Source organism: Rhinichthys klamathensis, unplaced genomic scaffold (assembly GCF_029890125.1).
Source record: "Rhinichthys klamathensis goyatoka isolate OS25496 unplaced genomic scaffold, OSU_Roscu_1.1 h1tg000004l_1, whole genome shotgun sequence".
Taxonomy (NCBI): Eukaryota; Metazoa; Chordata; class Actinopteri; order Cypriniformes; family Leuciscidae; genus Rhinichthys; species Rhinichthys klamathensis.
Window position 1 is genome coordinate 4,786,885 of NW_026606557.1, and position 21,450 is coordinate 4,808,334.

Consider the following 21,450-nt stretch of genomic DNA (forward strand, 5'->3'; position numbering starts at 1 on the left):
TGTTCCACTGCCCAAAAAAACAAAAAAAAATATATATATATTAACTTACCTGCCAATAGAAAATACATTTTAACAATTCAAGTAAATTCATCATGTTTTAAGGATGTTTGGATATTTTTTAATGAAAGCCTAAAAAACTGATTATGATCTGATAATTTTTATTTTTTTTGCCCTGCAGCTCACTTAGGATGCAAGAGCAGAAATTAATTTCACACTGATTCAGTCTTTTGGCCCTTGCTCTGTATGCTCATCATCAAAACCATAGCATTTAGATAAGGATTGTAATAGCAGAATCCTCTCTAATTGTTTCTGTCCTGTGCCATGTTGCGGAAGCTCATTTCACTGACAGACCATCCTGAGCGTCCAGCGGTGGATGGGGTGTGCGGATGAAAAGCTTCGGGCATGTGTCACTCTAATTGTTCTGTACCTCTCCATGAACCGTCTTAACTGCTGTTTTTAATAACCACAACATGTTCTACTTAGCGTGAAGTTAAAAAATGATACTGAATCTGTAGTAGCATGGTTACCATGAATGCACAGTGTTATTAAAGTTTAAAACCTCTGCAAAAGTGTCAGTCGTTAAATCACCATTCTTAAATCGACATGAAACTGGGATAGTGTGGCATCTGTCAGGAATTATTAAACAATAGCACATAGGATAGGAGTAGTAAACTTCATCCATCTTGTTCACTTCCGTTCTCACACACATTACATCATTACACGACACTTCAAAATAGTAGTCAACAATGTACAATTCTTCTCATGAACACAACAGATTTGTTCTTCCCTATTGTGATGTATATCCAAGAGAAACAGCTTCTCAAACAAGAAAAAAAAAATGTAGGGCAGTACTTGATTTTATCCATGGGGAATTGATTAGATGGGTGTAAAGTTGTGGTTTGCTATTGGCCGATGTCATGTGAGTGACAGGTTGTCCCACCCTCATGCCAGTAAACACATCACAAGAGAAGAGATGTTGCTGCAAGGGAGGGGAAGTTATTTAAAAAAATTATGAGGGCAAATTAATTAAAATCAACAAAATTAAAGATTTCTTGTTTTCCTTTTTTCCTTTTTGTATATATATATATAATTGACTCAAAACATTCTGCAGAGTTTAAATTGTGTATTTCCAGAAGGTGTCATCTGACAGCAGAGCAACTGCCATCGGATGCAATTTTAAAAGAAATAATGTCAAATTGATGTAATTTTTATTTTATTTATTTCCGGAGCTATCGGCTGGTTTTGCTGTTGGTTATTTTTGTGTATTCACCACAATAAGGTCGAAAGATCATTTCAGTGGCATGTCTGTCCCAACCTGCCCAGACTGGAACAGAATGGAATTTGAAACGTTTTAGCCAAAAATGTTTCCATGGTAAAGGTGTTTTTTGCAGAAACGTTTCAGATTTCGTTCTGTTCTCCGACTACAGCTGAAGTAGGGGTGGGATGTGGATCAGTAACCAGGTGAGTAACTGTTACTACACTTTGCCAACATCAGTGAGCTACAGCACCTTGCTGTTTACTACAAAGGCAGCATCATACTTGAAACAGAACCTGCATGTCACAAGTAGTATGTGAAAACCCAACTGATTTCAGTAGTTTGCTCTTAGCATGTTGCTAAAGTACAGTAACAGTCTGAAATACACAGTACAATTGAATATTTAGTAAAACTGTTATATTGTAATTAGATTGACATTTTTATTAAACCATTTTTGTGTTGTCTTTGTATGTACACTATGGATTTGGAATAGCATACTAGCACACGACTTAAAAAGAGTAATAGTATGTTATTGTCAACATCCCATTTTTTTAACTGGGCTCATTGCAGTACATTCTGGCATTGCATCCTTCTGAAGTTATCTTGCCTATGATGCATTAAAAAGGATAGTTCACACAAAAAGAAAAAAATCTGTCATCATTACCCTTATGTAGCTCCAAATGCGTTTGGCTTTCTTTTTTCGGGGGGGGGGGGGGGGGGGGGGGGGGGGGGGGACATAAAAGAAGATATTCTGAGAAATATCTCAGTGTTTTTTGTCAATACAAAGTCAATGGTGACCAGAACAGTTTGGTTACAAATGTATTATTTTGTATTCCACAGAAGAAAGAAAGTCATTCAGGTTTGAAACAACATGTGTGTGAGTAAATGGTGACAGAGTTATAATGTTTGGGTGAGCTTACTAGAGTCTATATATGTACTGTGATCATATCTGTTACCATCATGTTCTGTTCTAACATCACCTCTCTCTAAACCACACAAGTAATTGAGCTGGATGCAGTGTAAGTGTTAGTGTACCCTATCCACAACTAACTGCTTCATCACGCGAGCAAGAGCTTGGAGCAAAGACAGTGACATGGTCAACAGTCTGTGACCTTCCTTTTCCCAGAGGCTTCTTCACTCTGGGATAATGAGCCTGTTGTTTTTATACTGTCGACCAGTAGTCCATGTCTTAATTGCACTGTAAACATTCTTTGTCCCGTATGCTATCCTGATTGCTTACATTTAGCAAACAGTGAAATAAGTTTAGGGAGCCAATGAGGCCCACACTTCTCGCATTATTACTCAAGAGCCAACATCAGTTCTGGTTCCCAGTCTTGTTTTGGGAGTGGCGATGGGGAAAATTGGCAAAATATCATGTTGTGTTTTGATCATTTTATATTGTTAGCTTTCTATATTCATTGTATGCGTTTTGGCCGTTCTTTGTCTCTTCGTACAAAAATGCGAATTTGTGAAAACGGTGACATCATGTGATGCGTATTACGTGTTCAGTCTAGAGATGCGTAGTGTTTCTTTACAAAGTCACACCGCCAACTACTGGCCTGGCAGGAATAATACAGCGTTTTCAGTCAATTTCGCGGATCCTTGGCGTATCGTATGCACGTGAAAAGCGCAAAGGAAAACCTTTTCTCTTTTTAGTACATCGTTGTCGTGTAAACGTACCCTTATTTTTCACTTATAGTGTGTACTTTTTGCTTAATGAGGTATTTTTAAAATCACAATTTTGAATAGACTAAATGTTGTATCACAGATCATGGTTTGCTGTTTGATAACATGCTGATCTCTGGCTCTCTGTCTGTCTGTGGTTTAGGTTGTGTGGTGACAGCTGAAGCCTTCCTATGAGGTGAGCGTATCCCTTTGGACCCTCGGCTCCCCTCCCAGTGCCAGCAGCAGCAGGACTAAGGGATGTCACAAGTATTCCTCCTTCTGACCCTACTCAGTTTCTCCTCCTGCATCCAGGTCAGAGATTATTCCCCCTCCTCCCTCTATTCTCTCACCATCTCTTAAAGTGACCAGACGACCGTGGAAAAATGATTCTGTCATTTGTGCAGTCACTGCATGTTTGTTACGCAGCTCTCAGTATCCTGAAGAGGAATCAGTGGTTGGACACTTCTTTGTATAATACTTACTGTTACCAATATCAATTTAAAGCATTTTTTTTATACAATCGGACTAAAGCTAAAACGAATTATCAGGAGAAATGTCGCCCTGTAGCTCCATCAGGACGTAAGGCATGGCTCGTATAATCGGGACTGTCCTAATTTTATCTGGACATCTGGTCACCCAACCTGTCTCCCGAACAGGGGCTTGACTAGCCCTTTGGTGAAAAAGATAGCACTTTCAGCATACTTAATATGGAAATAATATACTTTAAGAGAATATTTAAAATGAGTGTTATGTTTTCCGACACCTAATTGAATGTTAATTGCAATTAAATAAAAATGTGTTGTACTTTGTACTAAATGCAATTAGCTGACCCACTTAAATTGGACTTACGGTAAACTAAAATATACTTTAACGTAATTTCTATTGAAACTTGTATGTCATGTATTTAAATATATTTGTAATTACAAAGTTGCAATTTAGTAACTTTAAAAGTAACAAACTATCACAGTACCGTTCAAATTATAATCAGGCGGGGCACAACGTAACGCGGGGCTAGTTGTAACACCCTTGTTTTAAATACTTCCACACATGCTAGCATGACGGAAATTATTGTATTTACTAGCCGTATCAACACTATATAGAGAAAAAAACTGTGCCAAAATTCAGAATTATTTGGAAGATATCACTGAACATTTATTTAACCGTAAAAAGTACATTTTTCTTACTTATGTTAATTTTCCATCTCTATTTTTGGTGTTTTATTTTAAATTAGACAAATCTGATATTATTTTAATCTCCAATATGTTATTTAACAGTTGATATGGTTCTTTAATGCTTTGCTAACTAGCAGAAGACACTAGCAGGGTTTAAATCCCAGTTGTGCAGCTGGGGCACGTTATAACACTGCGTTACTATTAGAACTATGCTATTCTATTCTGTACTTTTATGAATTCTATTGAGAAAACATGAGAAAAAGGTGAATAAAGACTGAGAGTCAATGTTCAGAAATTATTCATTATTATGTTTTGAACATTATTGAATAGCTGTTTCCTGTGTTTTCGTTGTCAATTATTATTATTTTTTTAATTATAAAAAAATGCCATTATTGTATTATGAAAAAGTTAATAATTGTATTTTGAGAAAATGTTTTAGTTTGTCTTGTATATTTGTTTGATTAGATCAGATATTCAAAGCCCTTTGTAATTCAAAGTTACAATGTGCCCATCACATGTTACAGTGTACCCCACCTATGGGGCATGTTGTCACATTTCACATCCATTCTTTCGGGGTATATCAAGAAAAAAAGTATACACTGTAAGAAAAACAACACCACATAATTGTACTTGACATGTGGGGGAAAAAATACTCTGAACCCTAAGTAGATTTACACAAACTGAGAAAATCCAAAAGCGTTGTACCCGCTCTCCCCTACTTTACATGTGATTATATGTTAGTCAACACATCAAAATAAGTGTACTTTTTAACTCATGACAAAAACGATTAAAACATAAATAATTAAAATGTACTTTAAAGTAAACATTTGCCACATTCTTACAAAGTAGGGTTAGTAACCCTAACCCTAACCCTAATTCTGCTAGCTAATTTCTTTAATGTTTTATAGAAAAATTAATTAACTTATTGGATCTTACAGGTGTCATCTTCTGTATCCCTCAAAACTTTGATGGCAAGATGGATGATGTACCGAGATGAATGTTTTCGAAATATCAGCAGAGAACCGCCAATGACAGGTGATTTGTTATTGTCCTTCATAAGGCTTTGCTTGAGTCACAGTTGGTGTGTAAGTTCAGCGATGATAAAACTGCACAGTGCTGTTAAGGTATGTGTGTTAGAAAACACTGCTGAGCCCTCAGATTAGGACTCATGTCACATACAGATCCTGTCCAGCACAGCAAGCAAAGACTAGTAGACTTTAACATCAATGGTTGTTTTCCAGGTGTCGTGTGCAACCGAACGTTTGATAAGTACGCCTGCTGGCCGGATGCTCTGCCCAATACTACAGTGAGTGTGGCTTGTCCCTGGTACCTGCCCTGGCACAAGGAAGGTACTGTAAATATAACATTTACATTTGTTTATTTTAGGACTATTAAGCATTATTTACATTGCAACAATTGCTTAAAAAGGGGTAGTTTACAAAGGATTGTTTTCAGGCTACAAAAAGCATAAATCAAACTTAAGATCTAGTTACACTTGTTCAAGCTTGACATTAAATATGATTGTAGCAATTTCAATGATGAAAAATGTATTATGTGTGGCTGCAGTTTGCATAACGCACTTCTTTTAGCTTAGCTCATCTTCTTCCACTAATTTAACACATTTCTCCACATGGAGTATTCTCTTATGCACCCTGTGTGACCACTCCATCTGTGAACGTGTTTGTGTGTCAGTTCGACATGGGCTCGTGTATCTGGAGTGTGATGCAGACGGACAGTATAGCAAGCAGAAGAACGCCAGCGAATGTCTGTCACGTGACCCCACGCAAATCAACATGGTATGTGAGAAATAAGTGATTGTTATAATAAATATCTATAAGATCTTAAAAATTTTTTTAAGATCAGTTGTGTTCATTTCTGCACCACTAAAGGTGGGAATACACTAAACAACTTTTAAATTCTACACACAGATTCCCCTCTAAAGTCGCCACAAAATATCAGACATGTGTCGTGTGAAATCTGTCAAAATCTGCATACTGGCTCTGACTGGTTGCAACTATTATCAATTCAGCCCGACTGCAGATCGATGTAAAAGTTTGAGCTAAAATGGCATTTTATTTCAGCATTAATGCAGTTTAGTTTTACACAGTTTGTGTCTTAAAAAGCAATGTTGGTAACACTTTAAATGCATTAACTAACAATTAATAATCGTTTGTTATAGTATTTATTAATCGTAGTAAACATTAGTTAAAAAATCCTGTTCGTTGTTCAGCTCAGGTCAATTAAATAATATGAACAGATACAACTTCAGATTTTAACAATGCATTAGTGAATGTTGAAATTAACATTTAACTAAGATTAATAATGCTTTATTATTTTTCATTAAAAGTGATCAGTTGTCTTCACTTAAAAAAAGTGAGGAAACCCGTTGCCTTAAAATTTTAAAGCAAATAAACTTCATGCGTAAATTATTATTATTTTATTTATTTTTATTGCAAATTACCAAAACAGTAACACATACAAGGTAAGAAATCAGTGACACGCATATACAATACAGAAGAGAGAAAAAGCACAAAAACAAAACAAAAACAACGAAATACAAAACAGCCCAACACAGTCATCGACAAAGTGGTGTATGTAGGCACATGAGATGAACTTCATGCGTAATTGAAAAAATTAAGTTATGTGGAATTGTCAAGTTCACATAACTTATTTTTTTCAATTACGTGTGAGGTTTATTACTTAATAATTTTAAGGCAACGGTTTTCCTCACTTTTTTTAAGTTAAGTCAACTGATCACTTTTTACAGTGGTTAACTAATGTAGTAAACAAATCTTAACAAATGAAACCTTATTGTAAAGTTGGGTAACACTTTACTTGAAGGGGTGTGCATAAGACTAACATGACATCTTCATAATCATGACATGACACATGTTATGAATATGAAGGAAGTTGTATGCATGTTTATGACAATTGTCATTAAGTGTCATTCGCTCAATTATGACATTTTTAATGCAAATATGAAATTGTTTGAAATGTCTTTGTTATGACACCTTGACATAAGCAAATACATCATAACCTGTCAGTGTTGTTGTCATGACAACTTGACATTACTAAGACAACACAACCTGTCATAAACATGACATAGCAGATTAATTATCAAACTTAAGAAACCACTTAGCTTTATTGGTTAACATTACATTAAACTGTCAGGTGGTTGGTTTTGACATTGGCTGTTATGAAGCCATTATAACTTTTTAATGACAAATTCAATTTGTACCACTGTAGTTGAGGTCACGACACAGTTATAATGGCCTCATGACAGCCAATGTCAAAACCAACCACATGACAGTTTAACTTAATTTAATGTCAAGTTGTCATGACAAAGACACTGACAGGTTATGATGTATTGGTTTATGTCAAGATGTCTTAACAAAGACATCTTAAACAATGTCATATTTGCATTCAAAATATCATTATTGAGCGAAAGACACTTAATGACAGTTGTCATAAACATGCATAAACCCTACTTCATATTAATGACATATGTCATGTCATGATTATGAAGGTGTCATGTCAGTCTTATGCACACCCCTTCAAGTAAAGTGTTACCTAAAGTTGTTACCAAAATGTCTTTTTAAATTTAGTCACTAACTAGTTGTCCAGTCCGGTTCCGTTCACACATTGCGGGTTTTCTGGGAATGCGGCTGTGAGTCCTGAAAATTTACGGGTGTGAGTTCGGTTGTAGAATGTGATTGAAACTCCTGTAAAAAACTGAACTGTGTGTGAACGTAACCGTACTGAAGACTCAAATACAGGTCTGACAACTGAATTCTGATGCTGTGTGAACTGCGATCATACTGTATAAACATAGACATATTATCAACAAAGAATTGAACCTGCATGCTCATTTAGAAGTTGCTTTAGAGACTGGTATATTAATAATTTGTGTGCATTTAATAAATCTGATCAGATGTGTTTGTATGTCTGCGTGCAGCAACACTACGGACGGATCCTCAGTCAGTTTCGGACCATGTACACCGTTGGATATTCTCTGTCTCTCGGGGCGCTGGTGCTGGCGTTGGGCATCCTTGTGGCCTTTAGGTAACATTCAAGTCATCTATTCCTTCTGCTTACATTTTAAATTGAAAACGTGTTTTTGCATCAGTTTTTGGATCTTTGAAAGCGTTTATGGTTAAGGAGTTGGTTTTCTTTGTGAACAGCTTTCTGACTTTTCATTCGTTGCTCGTTGGTCCCTGTAGGAAGCTGCACTGCATGAGAAACAACATCCACATGAACTTGTTTGCCTCCTTTATCCTGCGAGCCTCTTCTATCCTTATCAAAGATGCCATGTTGGAAAGGCCTGATACCTTCCATGTTGGTCAGGACATCACCACTGAACTGGAGGTGGAGTGGCTGGTTAAAAACGAGGTCCAATAACCTGCTGTCTTTCTTTATGATTTGTTATGAAATGATAATAATACACTACCGTTCAAAAGTTTTTTCAATGTTTTAGTCTCTTCTGCTCACCGAGCATTTCAAATTACAGTTTCAAATAACCATTTTTTATTTGAATAAAGTTTCAAATGTAATTTATTCCTGTTAACTACTGTCTTCAGTATCACATGATCCTTCAGAATTTCTTCTAATATGCTGATTTGATGCTTAAAGAAACAATTCTGATTATTATCAGTGTTGAAAACAGTTGTGCTGCTTTATATTGTTGTGAAAACCGTGATACATTCACTGTAAAAAAAAAATTCTAACCTCCCCAACTCAAAATTGTGAACTTCTGCCAATTTTATCAATTTGCAGAATTTCACTTGGGCCAATTGAAAAATTTAGATGTGACCAGTCGCTAGAAAATTTCGAGTTGGGAGGTTAGACATTTTTACAGTGTTTCTTCAGGATTCTTTATTGAATTTAAAGCTCAAAAAGCACTATAAAGTTTAACTAATTGCCTATAATGTAAATTTAAACTAAAATACATTTTCATTTGAATTGGAATTAACATCCAATTAAGTGTTGTGAAAGATGAAAGTGTTGAATAAAAGTGTACATTTCATTAAAAAAAAAATTAAAAATACTAACCCAAACCTTTGAACAGTAGTGTATATCTCTGGATTCGTGGACATTTTTAATAGTCCTATGCCTATGGAAAGTTGTGATCAGAATTAATGGCACCCCTGGTAAATATGATCAAAGATGGCTGTAAAAAATAAATCTGCATTGTTTATCCTTTTGATCTTTCATTCAAAAAAATTGCTAAAATCTAACCTTTCATTGAAGTAAAAAAAAAAGAAAAAAAAAGTGGGGGGAAAATCACATTATGAAATAAATGTTTTTCTCCAAAACACGTTGGCCATAATTATTGGCACCCTTTTATTAAATTCTTTTTGCAACCTCCTTTTGCCAAGATAACAGCTCTGAGTTTTCTCCTATAATGCCTGATGAGTTTGGAGAACACCCAAGAAGAGATCAGAGACCATTCCTCCATACAGAATCTCTCCAGATCCTTCAGATTCCCAGATCCATGTTGGCGCTTCTTCTCTTCAGTTTTCTCTAGGGTTCAGGTCAGGGACTGGGATGGTCATGGCAGAAGCTTCATTTTGTGCTCAGTGACACATTTTTGTGTTGATTTTGATGTTTGATGGAAGATCCAATCACGGTCCATAATAAGATTTCTAGAAGAAGCCGCCAGGCTTTGATTTAGTGGTATTTGCTAGAATACATGTATCTGAACAAGATGTGCAAGACCTCCAGCAAAAAAAATAGGCCCACAACATTAAATATCCAGCTGTATATTTAACCGTGGGCATGGGGCACTTTTTATCCCTGTTTGCACCAAACCCATCTAGTTTAGTTTCATCTGACCACAGAATTTTTCTTGAAACCCTCCCAAACAACATGTGGTGATATAGTGGTTGTTCGATTTTTTTTTTTATAAGCTTTCTGACCCCAAGACTCAACTAATCTCTGCAATTCTCCATCTGTGATCCTTGAAGAGTCTTTGGCCACTCAAACTCTCCTCCTCACCGTGCATTAAGACAATATAGACACACGTCCTCTTCCTGGCAGATTCGTAACATCTTTAGTTGATTGGAACTTCTTAATTATTGCCCTGATGGTCAAAATGGGGATTTTCAATTCAGCCACTTTCTATTTTGTGAACCTCAACAATCTTTTGCAGCAAATTAAAACTATATTCTTTGTTTTTACTCATTGTGATGGATGATTAAGGGAATTTGGCCTTTGTGTTTCGTCATATTCATACTCCTGTGGAACAGGAAGTCATGGCTGGACAATTTCATGTTCCTAGTCACCATGGTGTGCTAAAAATTTCAATATTAATGGGAATATACTTAAGAGATATTTTACTCTGGCAATAATTGAGGTGTTTTGGAGAAAATACATTTATTTCATAATGTGATTTTCCCCCCACTTTCAATTATTTTACTTCAATGAAAGGTTAGATTTTTGCAAACAAATTTTTTTTTATTAAAGATCAAAAGAATGAACAATGCAGATTTATTTTTACAGCCATCTTTGTTCATATTTACCAGGGGTGTCAATAATTCTGTCCTCAACTGTAATTACTTTAAAGAAAGTTATTTCAGGGTTATTTACAATTTAATATATATGGACAGCATGTTCTGAATTCTTCAATTAAGGGAACTTTCTTTTCCTGTCGGATGGTTTTATAGAAAAAAGTACTAAAAGCACCATTCCACTTTTAAAGGATAGATGTAATGCAATTAGTTTGAATTAGTGTCCCTAAAACTAACTGCAGAATTATTACTAATATATTAACTACATTCAGCATATATAACATGATTCTTGTTAAAAATGAAACGCTATATAACAAACATAGAAATGTCATAAGATTTATGCTGTAAAATAGTTGTTTGTTGTTAGTTTGTGATAGCTAACTAATGTTAACATGCATACTGTGCATTTAACGTAATGAAGATTTCATGGAAGTGCTTTAATAAACAGCTTCTGCTTTCTGCTTTTAAACTCTATGCTGTTTAAAATGCCGTCCATGACCAGGAATGACTGGGAATATTCCTTGAAATGCATGTTTGTATAGATATGGCTTAAATACCTGTTTACTGAATAGAGGCGGCAGGTTCAAATTTAGCCTAAGGCTTTCAGTGACCCAAAAAACACGTCAACTTGTATGTGTTTCAGACGGCCGTCGGCTGCAGAGTTGCTGTGGTGATGATGCAATACAGCATACTTGCTAACAGCTACTGGCTGCTGGTGGAGGGCATCTACCTCCACAGCCTTCTGGTCGTCACAGTCTTGACAGAGAGAAATTACTTCGGCATCTACCTGTGCATTGGCTGGGGTGAGAGGTTCAAAGCTTTTACGCCGTGAACTCATTAACAGGGTTGAAGAGTTTCCTCATACAGAGCACGGCAGATGGTTTATGCCTCATCTCACAAACTCTCTCTCTCTCTCTTTCTCCCTCAGGCGCCCCTCTGATATTCGTACTGCCGTGGGTGATTGTGAAGTACTTGTACGAGAATGAAGAGTAAGTTATCTGGAGCCACGTGGGATGAGTGTGTTTGCGTCGGGAAGACTGATGGAAGCCAGCGCTAGTGAAGCAGTCAGTGTGTTTTTGCGGTTGGAGAGTTGGCAGACAACAGTACTCTGTCACTGTAGCGTTTGTTTTATAACAAATCAAATACATAAATTGTGAACACAAGCTACCTTTAATCCAGATGTCAAAAGCTCTGATGCTATGCAGATATTCAGCTTCTATATGATAGATGAGTATTGAGCACTTTTATGTACCTGCAACATCCACTCCTGCCTCTGGGTTTTGCCTTAAAGTTACACAGTGCGTTGTAAAATCTTGTACTGTAAATCATTCATTCGGTCGCTGTTATTGATGAAAGGGCTTTCAAGATGTACATTTATATTAATGACCCTTTGCGTCTGTTGATGTTACATATATAATAGTATCTATTTCATCTATATTTTTTTTAAACCTGACTGCATTATATAATTCCCATAAGTTACATTGCTATCAAATGTAAGTAGAACCAAAAACTTTAGATATACAAAGATGGTGCACACGTATTACTGTGAAGGGGACGCGCAATATGGCGGAATAAGACCCGCCTTCTAAATAAAAGAGCCAATCGCAGATTAGTAAAGTCATTGCAGCTGCCGTTAGAAGCTCCTTTTTGCTGTAGAAACAGTCAGTGTTCTGAGACGAGCACATGGGCATTGGCTGGTCCAGCCTGAAAAATGCATTTTTTTTGTCATGATTTGAGTGTTTAGAAACTTAATTAATGAGTCAGTTGTTGTCAGATTTCATTGGCGATTTCAAATATTTTACAGGGTCGTAAAAATTCCATCATTATTATTACCCGTCATTTGAATTGTTATATTTTAATTATAATAAGCCATTTAATAGGCTCTGTTTTTGTTCACATTTTCATTTGTACACACAAACTTACAGGAGAAGCATATAGGCTAGATTATGCATTTATTTATGAAGAGAAAGTTGAACAGAGACTGTGGGTCACTTTTCAGGTTTCATCATGAATGTTTGTCCAGTTAATCGCAATAATCTTTGTGCTTTGTACTTTTGATGTGAAACAAAGTATCAGCTTTCAAATTCTGTCTGTTTTATCACAAAATTCTAACAATAAATGCCATTTTGGCTTTATTTAATGTGGCGCGAGAGATCACTGATCGTCTTAATTTAAGCAAAGCAGAGCTCAAGTGAAAGGGATCATCCATTCAGTACGTTACTGAACGAAATAAACATGAATGAACATCAAAAAACATATTGAGAGGTACAGAACAACTTAGAACAACTTACCGAAATCATTATCATGTCATCTTATGTAATCATTCAATCAGTGTTTCAACTGCAGAAAGAAGTCAATAAAACAGCTTAAACAATGTCACGTAACTCAGAAAAGACTTTCAATGACCAATAACTTGATAGTCAGCAAGAGCGCAGAATTACAGTTACAGATTACAACACATGACTATTAGAATGTCAAAATGACGGACAGCTTTTTCCGATCACTGCTAAAAAAAATCCTTCAATGACGGAAAATTTTCAGTTAACGCGACCTTTGGCTGAGAGTAGACGCCTCTCGTGGTTCAAACAAACAGGGCTGGGCAACAAATTCAAGCTCCTCAGACATTTCTCTTTAAAAATTCTCATTTTAGACTTCTAATTCGTGTCCAGTGTCTTGTTTTGCTCTTTTCTCTGCGCTCCCGTGTTCATCAATATGTCAATACGTCATGTGTCGGGGTCAGAGGTCACTCTCCCGCCAGATTACGAGTCCTTCCACTCGAATACGGCCTTTACCAGAAGCCAGTGATTAGAGTTTATAGTTATAAATATGGATATTTTTTCTTACAAAAACGCGTCGCTTCACTTGAGAAGGCCCCTGGAGTCATATGGATTACTTTTATTATGGATGGATGCACTTTTGGGGGCTTCAAAATCACCAGCACTATTCGCTCCCATTCTAAAGCTTGGAAGAGCCAGGATATTTTTAAATATAACTCTAATTGTGCTTTGCTGAAAGAAGAAAGTCATATCACCTGTAGGATGGCTTGAGGGCTAGTCAATTATGGGATAATTTTCATTTTTGGGTGAACTAACCCTTTAAAGTTAATATATTTTAAATGTAAATTGCAACTTCATCATTACAAATGTGTAATTACAGATATATTTAAATATACGAAATGCAAGTTTCAATAGAAATTAAAGTATATACTATAAATGCTTGTCAGTACATTCAGCTGTAAATTTTAATTTAGTTAATTTTGAAATCACATATAAAGATGTCCTCAAGTCCTACTTAAGTGGGTCCAAAAACCCTTTAAAGTTCAGCTGATTGGATTTAATATATTTAAAATATAATATATTTTCATTTAATTCCAATAAACATTCAGTTAAGAGTTTTTTACAAGGGATTGTCTAGTCGCTTTCCTATACTTATTTTAAACCTCACCAGCAGGCACAGAGACGGATATAAGCCGTGTAGGTTGTAAATCTTTAATGTGTCATGCTCTGCTGGGGTTGAGGAAAGGTTCATGCTCTCTCACACTCATCAACCCGTCCATCCTGCTGTATTGGGCAGATAAAAGAATCACTCTATCCTGTTGATAAGCTGCACATCGTTTCCACTCTCTTCATGTCATCTGTCATGTGTCTGCGATGCCATTTGTTACCGTGCCGCTGTGTTTTTTGCACACTATCACTGCATGTGTGATAATGCTGCATTTTCAGTATGCAGATTTCCGGTATGCATTGAAACTATATTTGTCAAAATATGCAGTATGGCAATATAAAACAATGATTCAATTTCTAGTGTGATGAATGAACCAGAAGTAATATGAGCCTCAACTGTAAACATCCTATTCTTTATATTTATATTCTTCGTTTTTATTTAATAGGACTGCCTAAAAAAAAAAAAAAAAAAAAATTGGAGTGTAAAAACTATCAAAATGGATTTACATTAAAGTGATAACTACTACTATTTACCGAATTAAAACAATAATGCACGATGGAGTCATATGACAACAAATTAGGACAGTACATAATGGGCTGTGTTTTTACTAGCTTTTTAAATATTAAGCAGTATCCAGTAAAAAGTAAGCTGGTATTCCTTTCTGGATAATATTTTCTTCAGTGGCGTTAAATGTACTTTAATTCTGGCTATATTAAAACGAATCGGTTACCTAACGTAACCTCGGTTCTCTCTAGAAGAGGGAACGAGTATTGCGTAAGCTAGCTTACGCTGCGGGAAAGATTCATCTTTGCTGAGATATTGAAGCCAAAAAATTATTTCATAATTTGTATCCATTGACAACGCAGTTCCTCTGCGGCAGACCTAGAGCAGGCTAGCTAGCAGCTCATTGGTTCGCTCAGAGAGAACTGCTTAAGCCTATGGGAGAGCGGGGCTGAACCCGCTTCCAATGAGAGGCGCCCGCGCGCTCATTGCGTCATGGCCCGCCAGAATGGGCGTGGCTATGGTGTATATAACAGTCTCTCCCAGGCTTATACACTCTAAAAAACGATTCGTTGGCTGAACAACCATTACTTATAAAAGTAATTAGATTAAACACAAAAAATTAAGTATTCATAACTTTTCAACCTCTACTTAACATATTTAGTGTGTGTAACACAAAAATATAAGTAACTAAGTGAACTTAAATGTATGCATAAATAAAATGAAAAAACATAAGTCATGTCAACTACTATAATAATTACTTCAAAATTAAGTAAATCGAGCATAACATTTTAAGTACCTATACGAGCCACGTGATATGCAATTTCCCGTGATGCCTTTCCAGCCAAAAATTGGAGCCATTTTGTGAAGCACATATGTGAAGACGCTGAAAAGAGGTAAGCTTAACTTTTTTTAACTTAAGGTACACTCAATCGTTTATTGCATTTTTGGTCAAGAAACTAACTTTTAAACTGAATTTCAGAATTGCTACGAATTTTGCATCAACAATTAGAAACGTGTTACGAACACCTATGTAGTCTACAAGTTAATGTATGAAATGAGTGACTTTGCACGAGAGTATATTTGAATTATTAAGCGAGTGTGCTTCCATTGAATAGGCTATCAAGTGCCAAGTGTTTATAGTAGTCAGAGTATTTATTGTGTTTTTCGAAATATATGACCATGACGTTGGCACGTATGCATTAATGGTGTGTTCACACCGAACGCTAATTTAATCATTTGCGCGAGTAGATTACAAAGTCAATGCAAAGACACGAATAGACGCATCGGCGCGAATGACGCGAATTGGGTGACGCGTTTGCCGCGAACGTCTTCCACGCAAGTTGAAAAATTTGAACTCAAGCAGATTCAAGCGTCTAACTAACTAGACGCGTATTGACGCTCTATTCGCGTTCGGTTTGAACACACCATAAGAGGACAATTCGGACGGCGCTTTCCCCCACGGATAAATTCGTAGGCCTACTTTATTAAAGAAATGTAGTTGTCATTTATTATGCAGGCTATGAGTTTTCGGATTAAAAAAAAAATTACTTTGCATATTTACAAATTCCCATCAAGGCCTATTCTATTCTGTAATATCTATATGGATCGCGGGAAAGGGGGGCGGCCAGGCCTTGGGCGCGGGTTAGCCTACTGGTAACGTTCGTTAACATACAAATATTAAATTCGAAAACACATTGGCTACAGCTCCGTGTGCACGATTTATCATTAAATAATGGCGATCTTGATTCAAACACAATATTATTCCTAAATGACAGCTACAACACTGTCTATTAAACCTTCAAAATTATTATCAAAATAAGTAAATAGCTTTTAAGCAAAAGTTTGGCTTCAAACAAAGATTGTAGATCTTTATTTACTGTTTGGCTATTCCAGTAGTGACTGACTGTTAAAATGTTTTGAAGAGATTTGTTCAAAACCTCTGGACAAAAGTCTTCATTAATTAACTTGTTTTGTTTAAATTAATAGATATTATTTAATAGACTCATTTTTATATTTATAGGCATTTAATAATGGACTAATTTGTAACATTTAATTATTGTTTTTTTCTTTTTAGATATATTTTTGATAACCAGAAAAAAATGTGTGTGTATATATATATATATATATATATATATATATATACACACACACACAACCAGTAAGATTGTTTAATGTTTTTAAAAGAAGTCTCTTCTGCCCACCAAGCCTTCATTTATTTGATCCAAAATACAGCAAAAACTGTAATATTGTGATTATTATTATTATTATTTTTACAATTTAAAACAACTGTTTTCTATTTGAATATATTTTAAGATGCAATTTAAAAGTTTTGGGTCAATTAAAACTTTTTTTTTTAAAGAAATAAAATAAATTAATACTTTTATCCAGCAAGTATGCATTAAATTGATAAAAACGTGACAGTATAGACATTTATAATGTTGCAAATGTAAGAGGCTGTAAGAGATTCATAAGGTACATTTCTTTCTCATTCTGTGTTTCAATGCAATTGATTTTTTGCAACAGTCTGAACAATAACAAGTGATGTTGCAAGTAAATGCAGATTTCCTGTTTTTTTTAAATGTTTTTTTTATACTCATAGGAACGAAGAGGAACTGGAACATCTCACATTGAGGATCATCACGAAAGGTGGCTCAGCAGATGATCCTTTACAGACTGGGGTAACGCTGGAAGGCATAGAGGTGATGAGTCACGAACGCTGTGCTAAGTGAGCTGGTCGATAGGAATTACGTTTGTGAAACTAATTACATGGAAATGCATGAATTATATCTGTTTATTAAAATAGTTTCTTCCGTAAACAACGGACCATATTATGAGATTCCAAGTCACAGTTCATCTCACTTAGCACAGCGTTCGTGGCTCGACTGGTCGAGACTGTTTTCCAAGATGGCTCCTGCCTGTATAAGTGTAATGTACTGTCTTTATAAAGTATCTTCTTATTAAACTGTCTGTACACTTACAAAGTTCTCAATGCTTCGGTTTGCATGTAGGGACCCTCATTATGTTACTGTGTTAGTGTGGGGCTATTTTGAGCCTTGTTAGTGGTATTAACTAGCGATTTACTTTTGCTTATTCTATGCCCTATATACTAGCGTTATAAGCTAAACATTTTTTAGAGATAAAACTCTGCGTACATTCGATTATCATGAAAACGCATCCCAGAGAACGATCAACTCGGTAACCATGTGTTAATTACCACTAGGTTCATTTTTCACCGGAATTGTCCTTTAAGAGTTTTTTTGTATGTTCCAAAAGTAAATATTGGAAAAATGTAAATCTTTTGAGAAGTGTTGCAAAGGTGAAAAAGTGACCTGTTAAAAGTGATTTTCCATTTGTCGATTTGCCACATTTTGTTACATTTCATGTGTGGTTTCAGGCTTTCAAGCCTTTGGCAAAAAATAAAAAATAATAAAGTTAAATGCTTTATTGTGTGTGATTTGCATGTTTAATTTATTTTAAGACATTGAATGTACTGGAGCAGTGCAGTTAGCAGACCAATAGCTGAAGATCTAAAATAAGTTAAAATGGTTGGTTTAACTCATTTAATTGTCTTATTTTTATATACAAATGGGCTTAAATGTTAAGTTAACAGAACTAAGATTTGTTTTGATCTCACATGGCCTGCACTGTGTTGGATTTACTTAAAATGTATATGCACCATTTTTGCATCATACTTTTTAAGTAATCCCAACTTGGAATTATTTTACATAAAATAAACAAGAAAACCTTTGTTATATGTACTTAAATATTTGAGTTCACATAACATTCTTTACTTAAAAATATATGTAACGTGATGCATATATTTTTAAGTAAAGAATGTTGCGTGAACTCAAATATTTAAGTACATATAACAACGGTTTTCTTGTTAATTTTAAGTAAAATTATTCCAAGTTGGGATTACTTAAAAAGTATGATGCAAAAATGGTGCATATATATTTTAAGTAAATCCAACACATCGTTTTTTAGAGTGTATGTTGATTTATTTCAGCGTGAAGCGAAACGCTAGTAGCGCAAGCACGGCCGGGAACGCAATACTCGTTCCCTCTTCTAGAGAGAACCGAGGTTACGTTAGGTAACCGATTCGTTCTCTTACGAGAGGTTCTCTCGTATTGCGTAAGCTAGCTTACGCTGCGGGAACACCTGGTCAACGCCGTGCGCGCTATGAATCCACTCATGAATCCCAGGGTGATACCGGGGGATTTTTAACGTGGAGTGAATGTATTATGAGGCCGGCAGAGCGGGCACATGAAGTGTATACATAAGCATGTATGATGAAGTGTACAAGCATTTAAGGAGAGCACAAGGGGCGAACCGGTTGTGTGAGGGACTCCCAGTAATGCAGCTTCTTAGAGAGCTGGTCGTTAGACAGCTAGTAATTTTGCCTGCAAGGCGGGAACTTCCAAGTTGTAAAATCTGACAAAAGTGGACGGGGAGGCCCATCCCGCGGCCACACAAATGTCATGAATGGAAATTCCACAGGACCATGCCCACGATGAGGCCATGCCTCTAGTGGAGTGCGCCCTGATGCCCAGAGGGTAGGGCAGGCATTTAGATGCGTAAGCAGAGGCGATAGCGTCTACTATCCATCTAGACAGTGTCTGTTTAGAGGCGGCCAGACCTTTGGTGCGCCCCCCAAACGACACGAAAAGCTGCTCAGCGCGTCTGAACGCGGCAGCGCGCGTAGTGTACAATCTCAGAGCCCGCACCGGGCAGAGGAGATTGGCGTCGCGCTCACTATCGGATGAAGGCAGAGCCGATAGGGAAATAATCTGAGCCCTGAACGGGGTACCAATCGCCTTCGGGACATAGCCATGTCTAGGTTTGAGAATGACAACAGAGTCATTCGGTCCAAACTCGAGACACGCGGCGCTGGATGAGAGCGCGTGAAGATCCCCCACGCGTTTTACTGAGGACAGAGCCGTCAGAAAAACGGTTTTGAGCGAGAGGTATTTTAGGTCCACAGACTCGAGCGGTTCGAACGGGGGTGCTTTCATAGCTTCGAGAACTATAGAAAGATCCCAGATAGGAACCGAGGGGGGGCGCGGAGGGTTCATCCTCTTAGCTCCCCTGAGGAAGCGGATGACTAACTCGTCTTTGCCCAGGGACTGAGCGCGTCGGGGTTCAGAGAACGCCGCGACGGCTGCCACGTAAACCTTGAGAGTGGAGGGGGACCTGCCCTTGTCCAGCATCTCTTGAAGGAAAACAAGCAAAGACGGCACCTCGCATGACCGTGGGTCCAGATGTTTGTCGGTGCACCATTTTGAGAACACAGACCATTTAGACGCATAGAGCCTTCTCGTGGAAGGTGCTCTAGCCTGTATGATAGTGTTTCTTACTCCTTCTGGCAAATCGACGAATAGTCGTTGATCACCCATGCATGTAGCGCCCAGCGCCGTGGATGGGGGTGCCAGATCGTGCCGCGAGCTTGAGAGAGGAGATCTGCTCTGACTGGGATGGGCCACGGGGCTGTCTGTGACAGCTGAGTGAGCTCCGGAACCCAATTCTGACTCTCCCAACGCGGAGCACCGAGTGGCGTGTGTCCCTGATCCTCTGAATTACCTGTGGTAGCAGAGCGATCGGAGGGAATGCATAGAGCGGGCGGCGAGGCCATTCCTGGGCTAGCGCGTCCTCGCTCCTTGAGAAAAATATTGGGCAGTGAGCGTTCTCTTCTGACGCGAAGAGGTCCACCTCTGCTCTGCCGAATAGCCGCCACAGTATTTGGACCGTTTGTGTGTTCAGGGACCATTCTCCTGAGGAGATGAGGTTCCTGGACAGTATGTCTGGACCGTCGTTCAGATGGCCCGGCACATGCGTCGCTCTGAGCGAGAGCAGGCGGCTCTGAGACCAAACTAAAATGCGGTGTGTCAGTAGGAAGAGATTCCTGGACCTGACACCGCCCTGACGGTTGAGATAGGAGACCACAGCCATGTTGTCCGAACGGATCAGGACGTGGTGTCCCCGAATGAGCGGGAGGAAGCGCGAAAGCGCGTTCTCGACCGCAAGCATTTCCAGACAGTTTATGTGTAAGGGGCTTTCCTGTGTCGACCAATGGCCGAAGGCCGGTGAGCCCTCGCAGACTGCACCCCAACCCGTGTTGGATGCATCTGTCGAGATGACTTTTCGGCGGGAAAAGGTCCCCATCGTGACGCCCTGTCGAAACCATTCTGCTACTGTCCATGGCTGCAGCGCCGTGAGACATGTCTGCGTAACTCTGATCAGCTGGCGGCCCGTGTTCCACGCGCGGTGGGGTACACGGCTGTTTAACCAAAGCTGAAGCGGACGCATGTGCAGAAGGCCCAGCTGAAGCACAGCGGAGGCTGAGGCCATGTAACCCAGCATCCTCTGAAAAGTTTTCAGAGGTGAGCGGGTGCCCATCTGAAACGAGGCGGCCAGTCGCTGTACACTGCGCGCGCGCTGTGTAGACAGGCGAGCCGTCATCGTGACCGAGTTCAAATCTATTCCTAGAAAGGAAATCGATTGACTGGGTTGAAGGGAGCTCTTTGTCCAGTTGACAGAGAGGCCCAGCGTTTTTAGATGGTCGAGGAGAACTGCGCGGTGCGACAGAAGCTCCGTCTGTGATTGGGCCAAAATCAGCCAGTCGTCCAGATAATTCAATATGCGCAGCCCCTGGCTCCGCAGGGGGGCGAGCGCCGTATCCATGCACTTCGTAAATGTGCGGGGCGCCAGGGATAAGCCGAACGGGAGAACGGCGTATTGATAAACATGACCCTCGAAGGCGAAACGTAAGAATGGCCTGTGACGGGGATTTATCTGGATCTGAAAATAGGCGTCTTTCAGGTCTAGAGAGATGAACCAGTCCCCCTGGCGCACCTGCACGAGGAGTTTCCTGGTAGTGAGCATCTTGAACGGTCTCTTCATGAGCACT

At 38.1% G+C, this 21,450-nt stretch overlaps 1 protein-coding gene across 2 annotated transcripts in view; it reads left to right on the forward strand.

Annotated features, from left to right (window-relative positions):
* gcgra (glucagon receptor a) overlaps positions 1-21,450 on the forward strand; it is an 82,625-nt gene that overhangs the window by 42,687 nt on the left and 18,488 nt on the right. Inside the window, exons 2-9 of one of the 2 annotated variants that reach the window (XM_056252355.1) lie at positions 3,084-3,232; positions 5,031-5,127; positions 5,334-5,441; positions 5,785-5,888; positions 8,048-8,154; positions 8,313-8,481; positions 11,242-11,401; positions 11,527-11,587. In XM_056252355.1, coding sequence (XP_056108330.1) covers positions 3,179-3,232; positions 5,031-5,127; positions 5,334-5,441; positions 5,785-5,888; positions 8,048-8,154; positions 8,313-8,481; positions 11,242-11,401; positions 11,527-11,587 — 860 coding nt within the window. In that variant the 5' untranslated portion in view covers positions 3,084-3,178. The remainder of the gene's footprint in view (positions 1-3,083; positions 3,233-5,030; positions 5,128-5,333; positions 5,442-5,784; positions 5,889-8,047; positions 8,155-8,312; positions 8,482-11,241; positions 11,402-11,526; positions 11,588-21,450) is intronic. The other variant, XM_056252363.1, reaches the window with a different exon arrangement.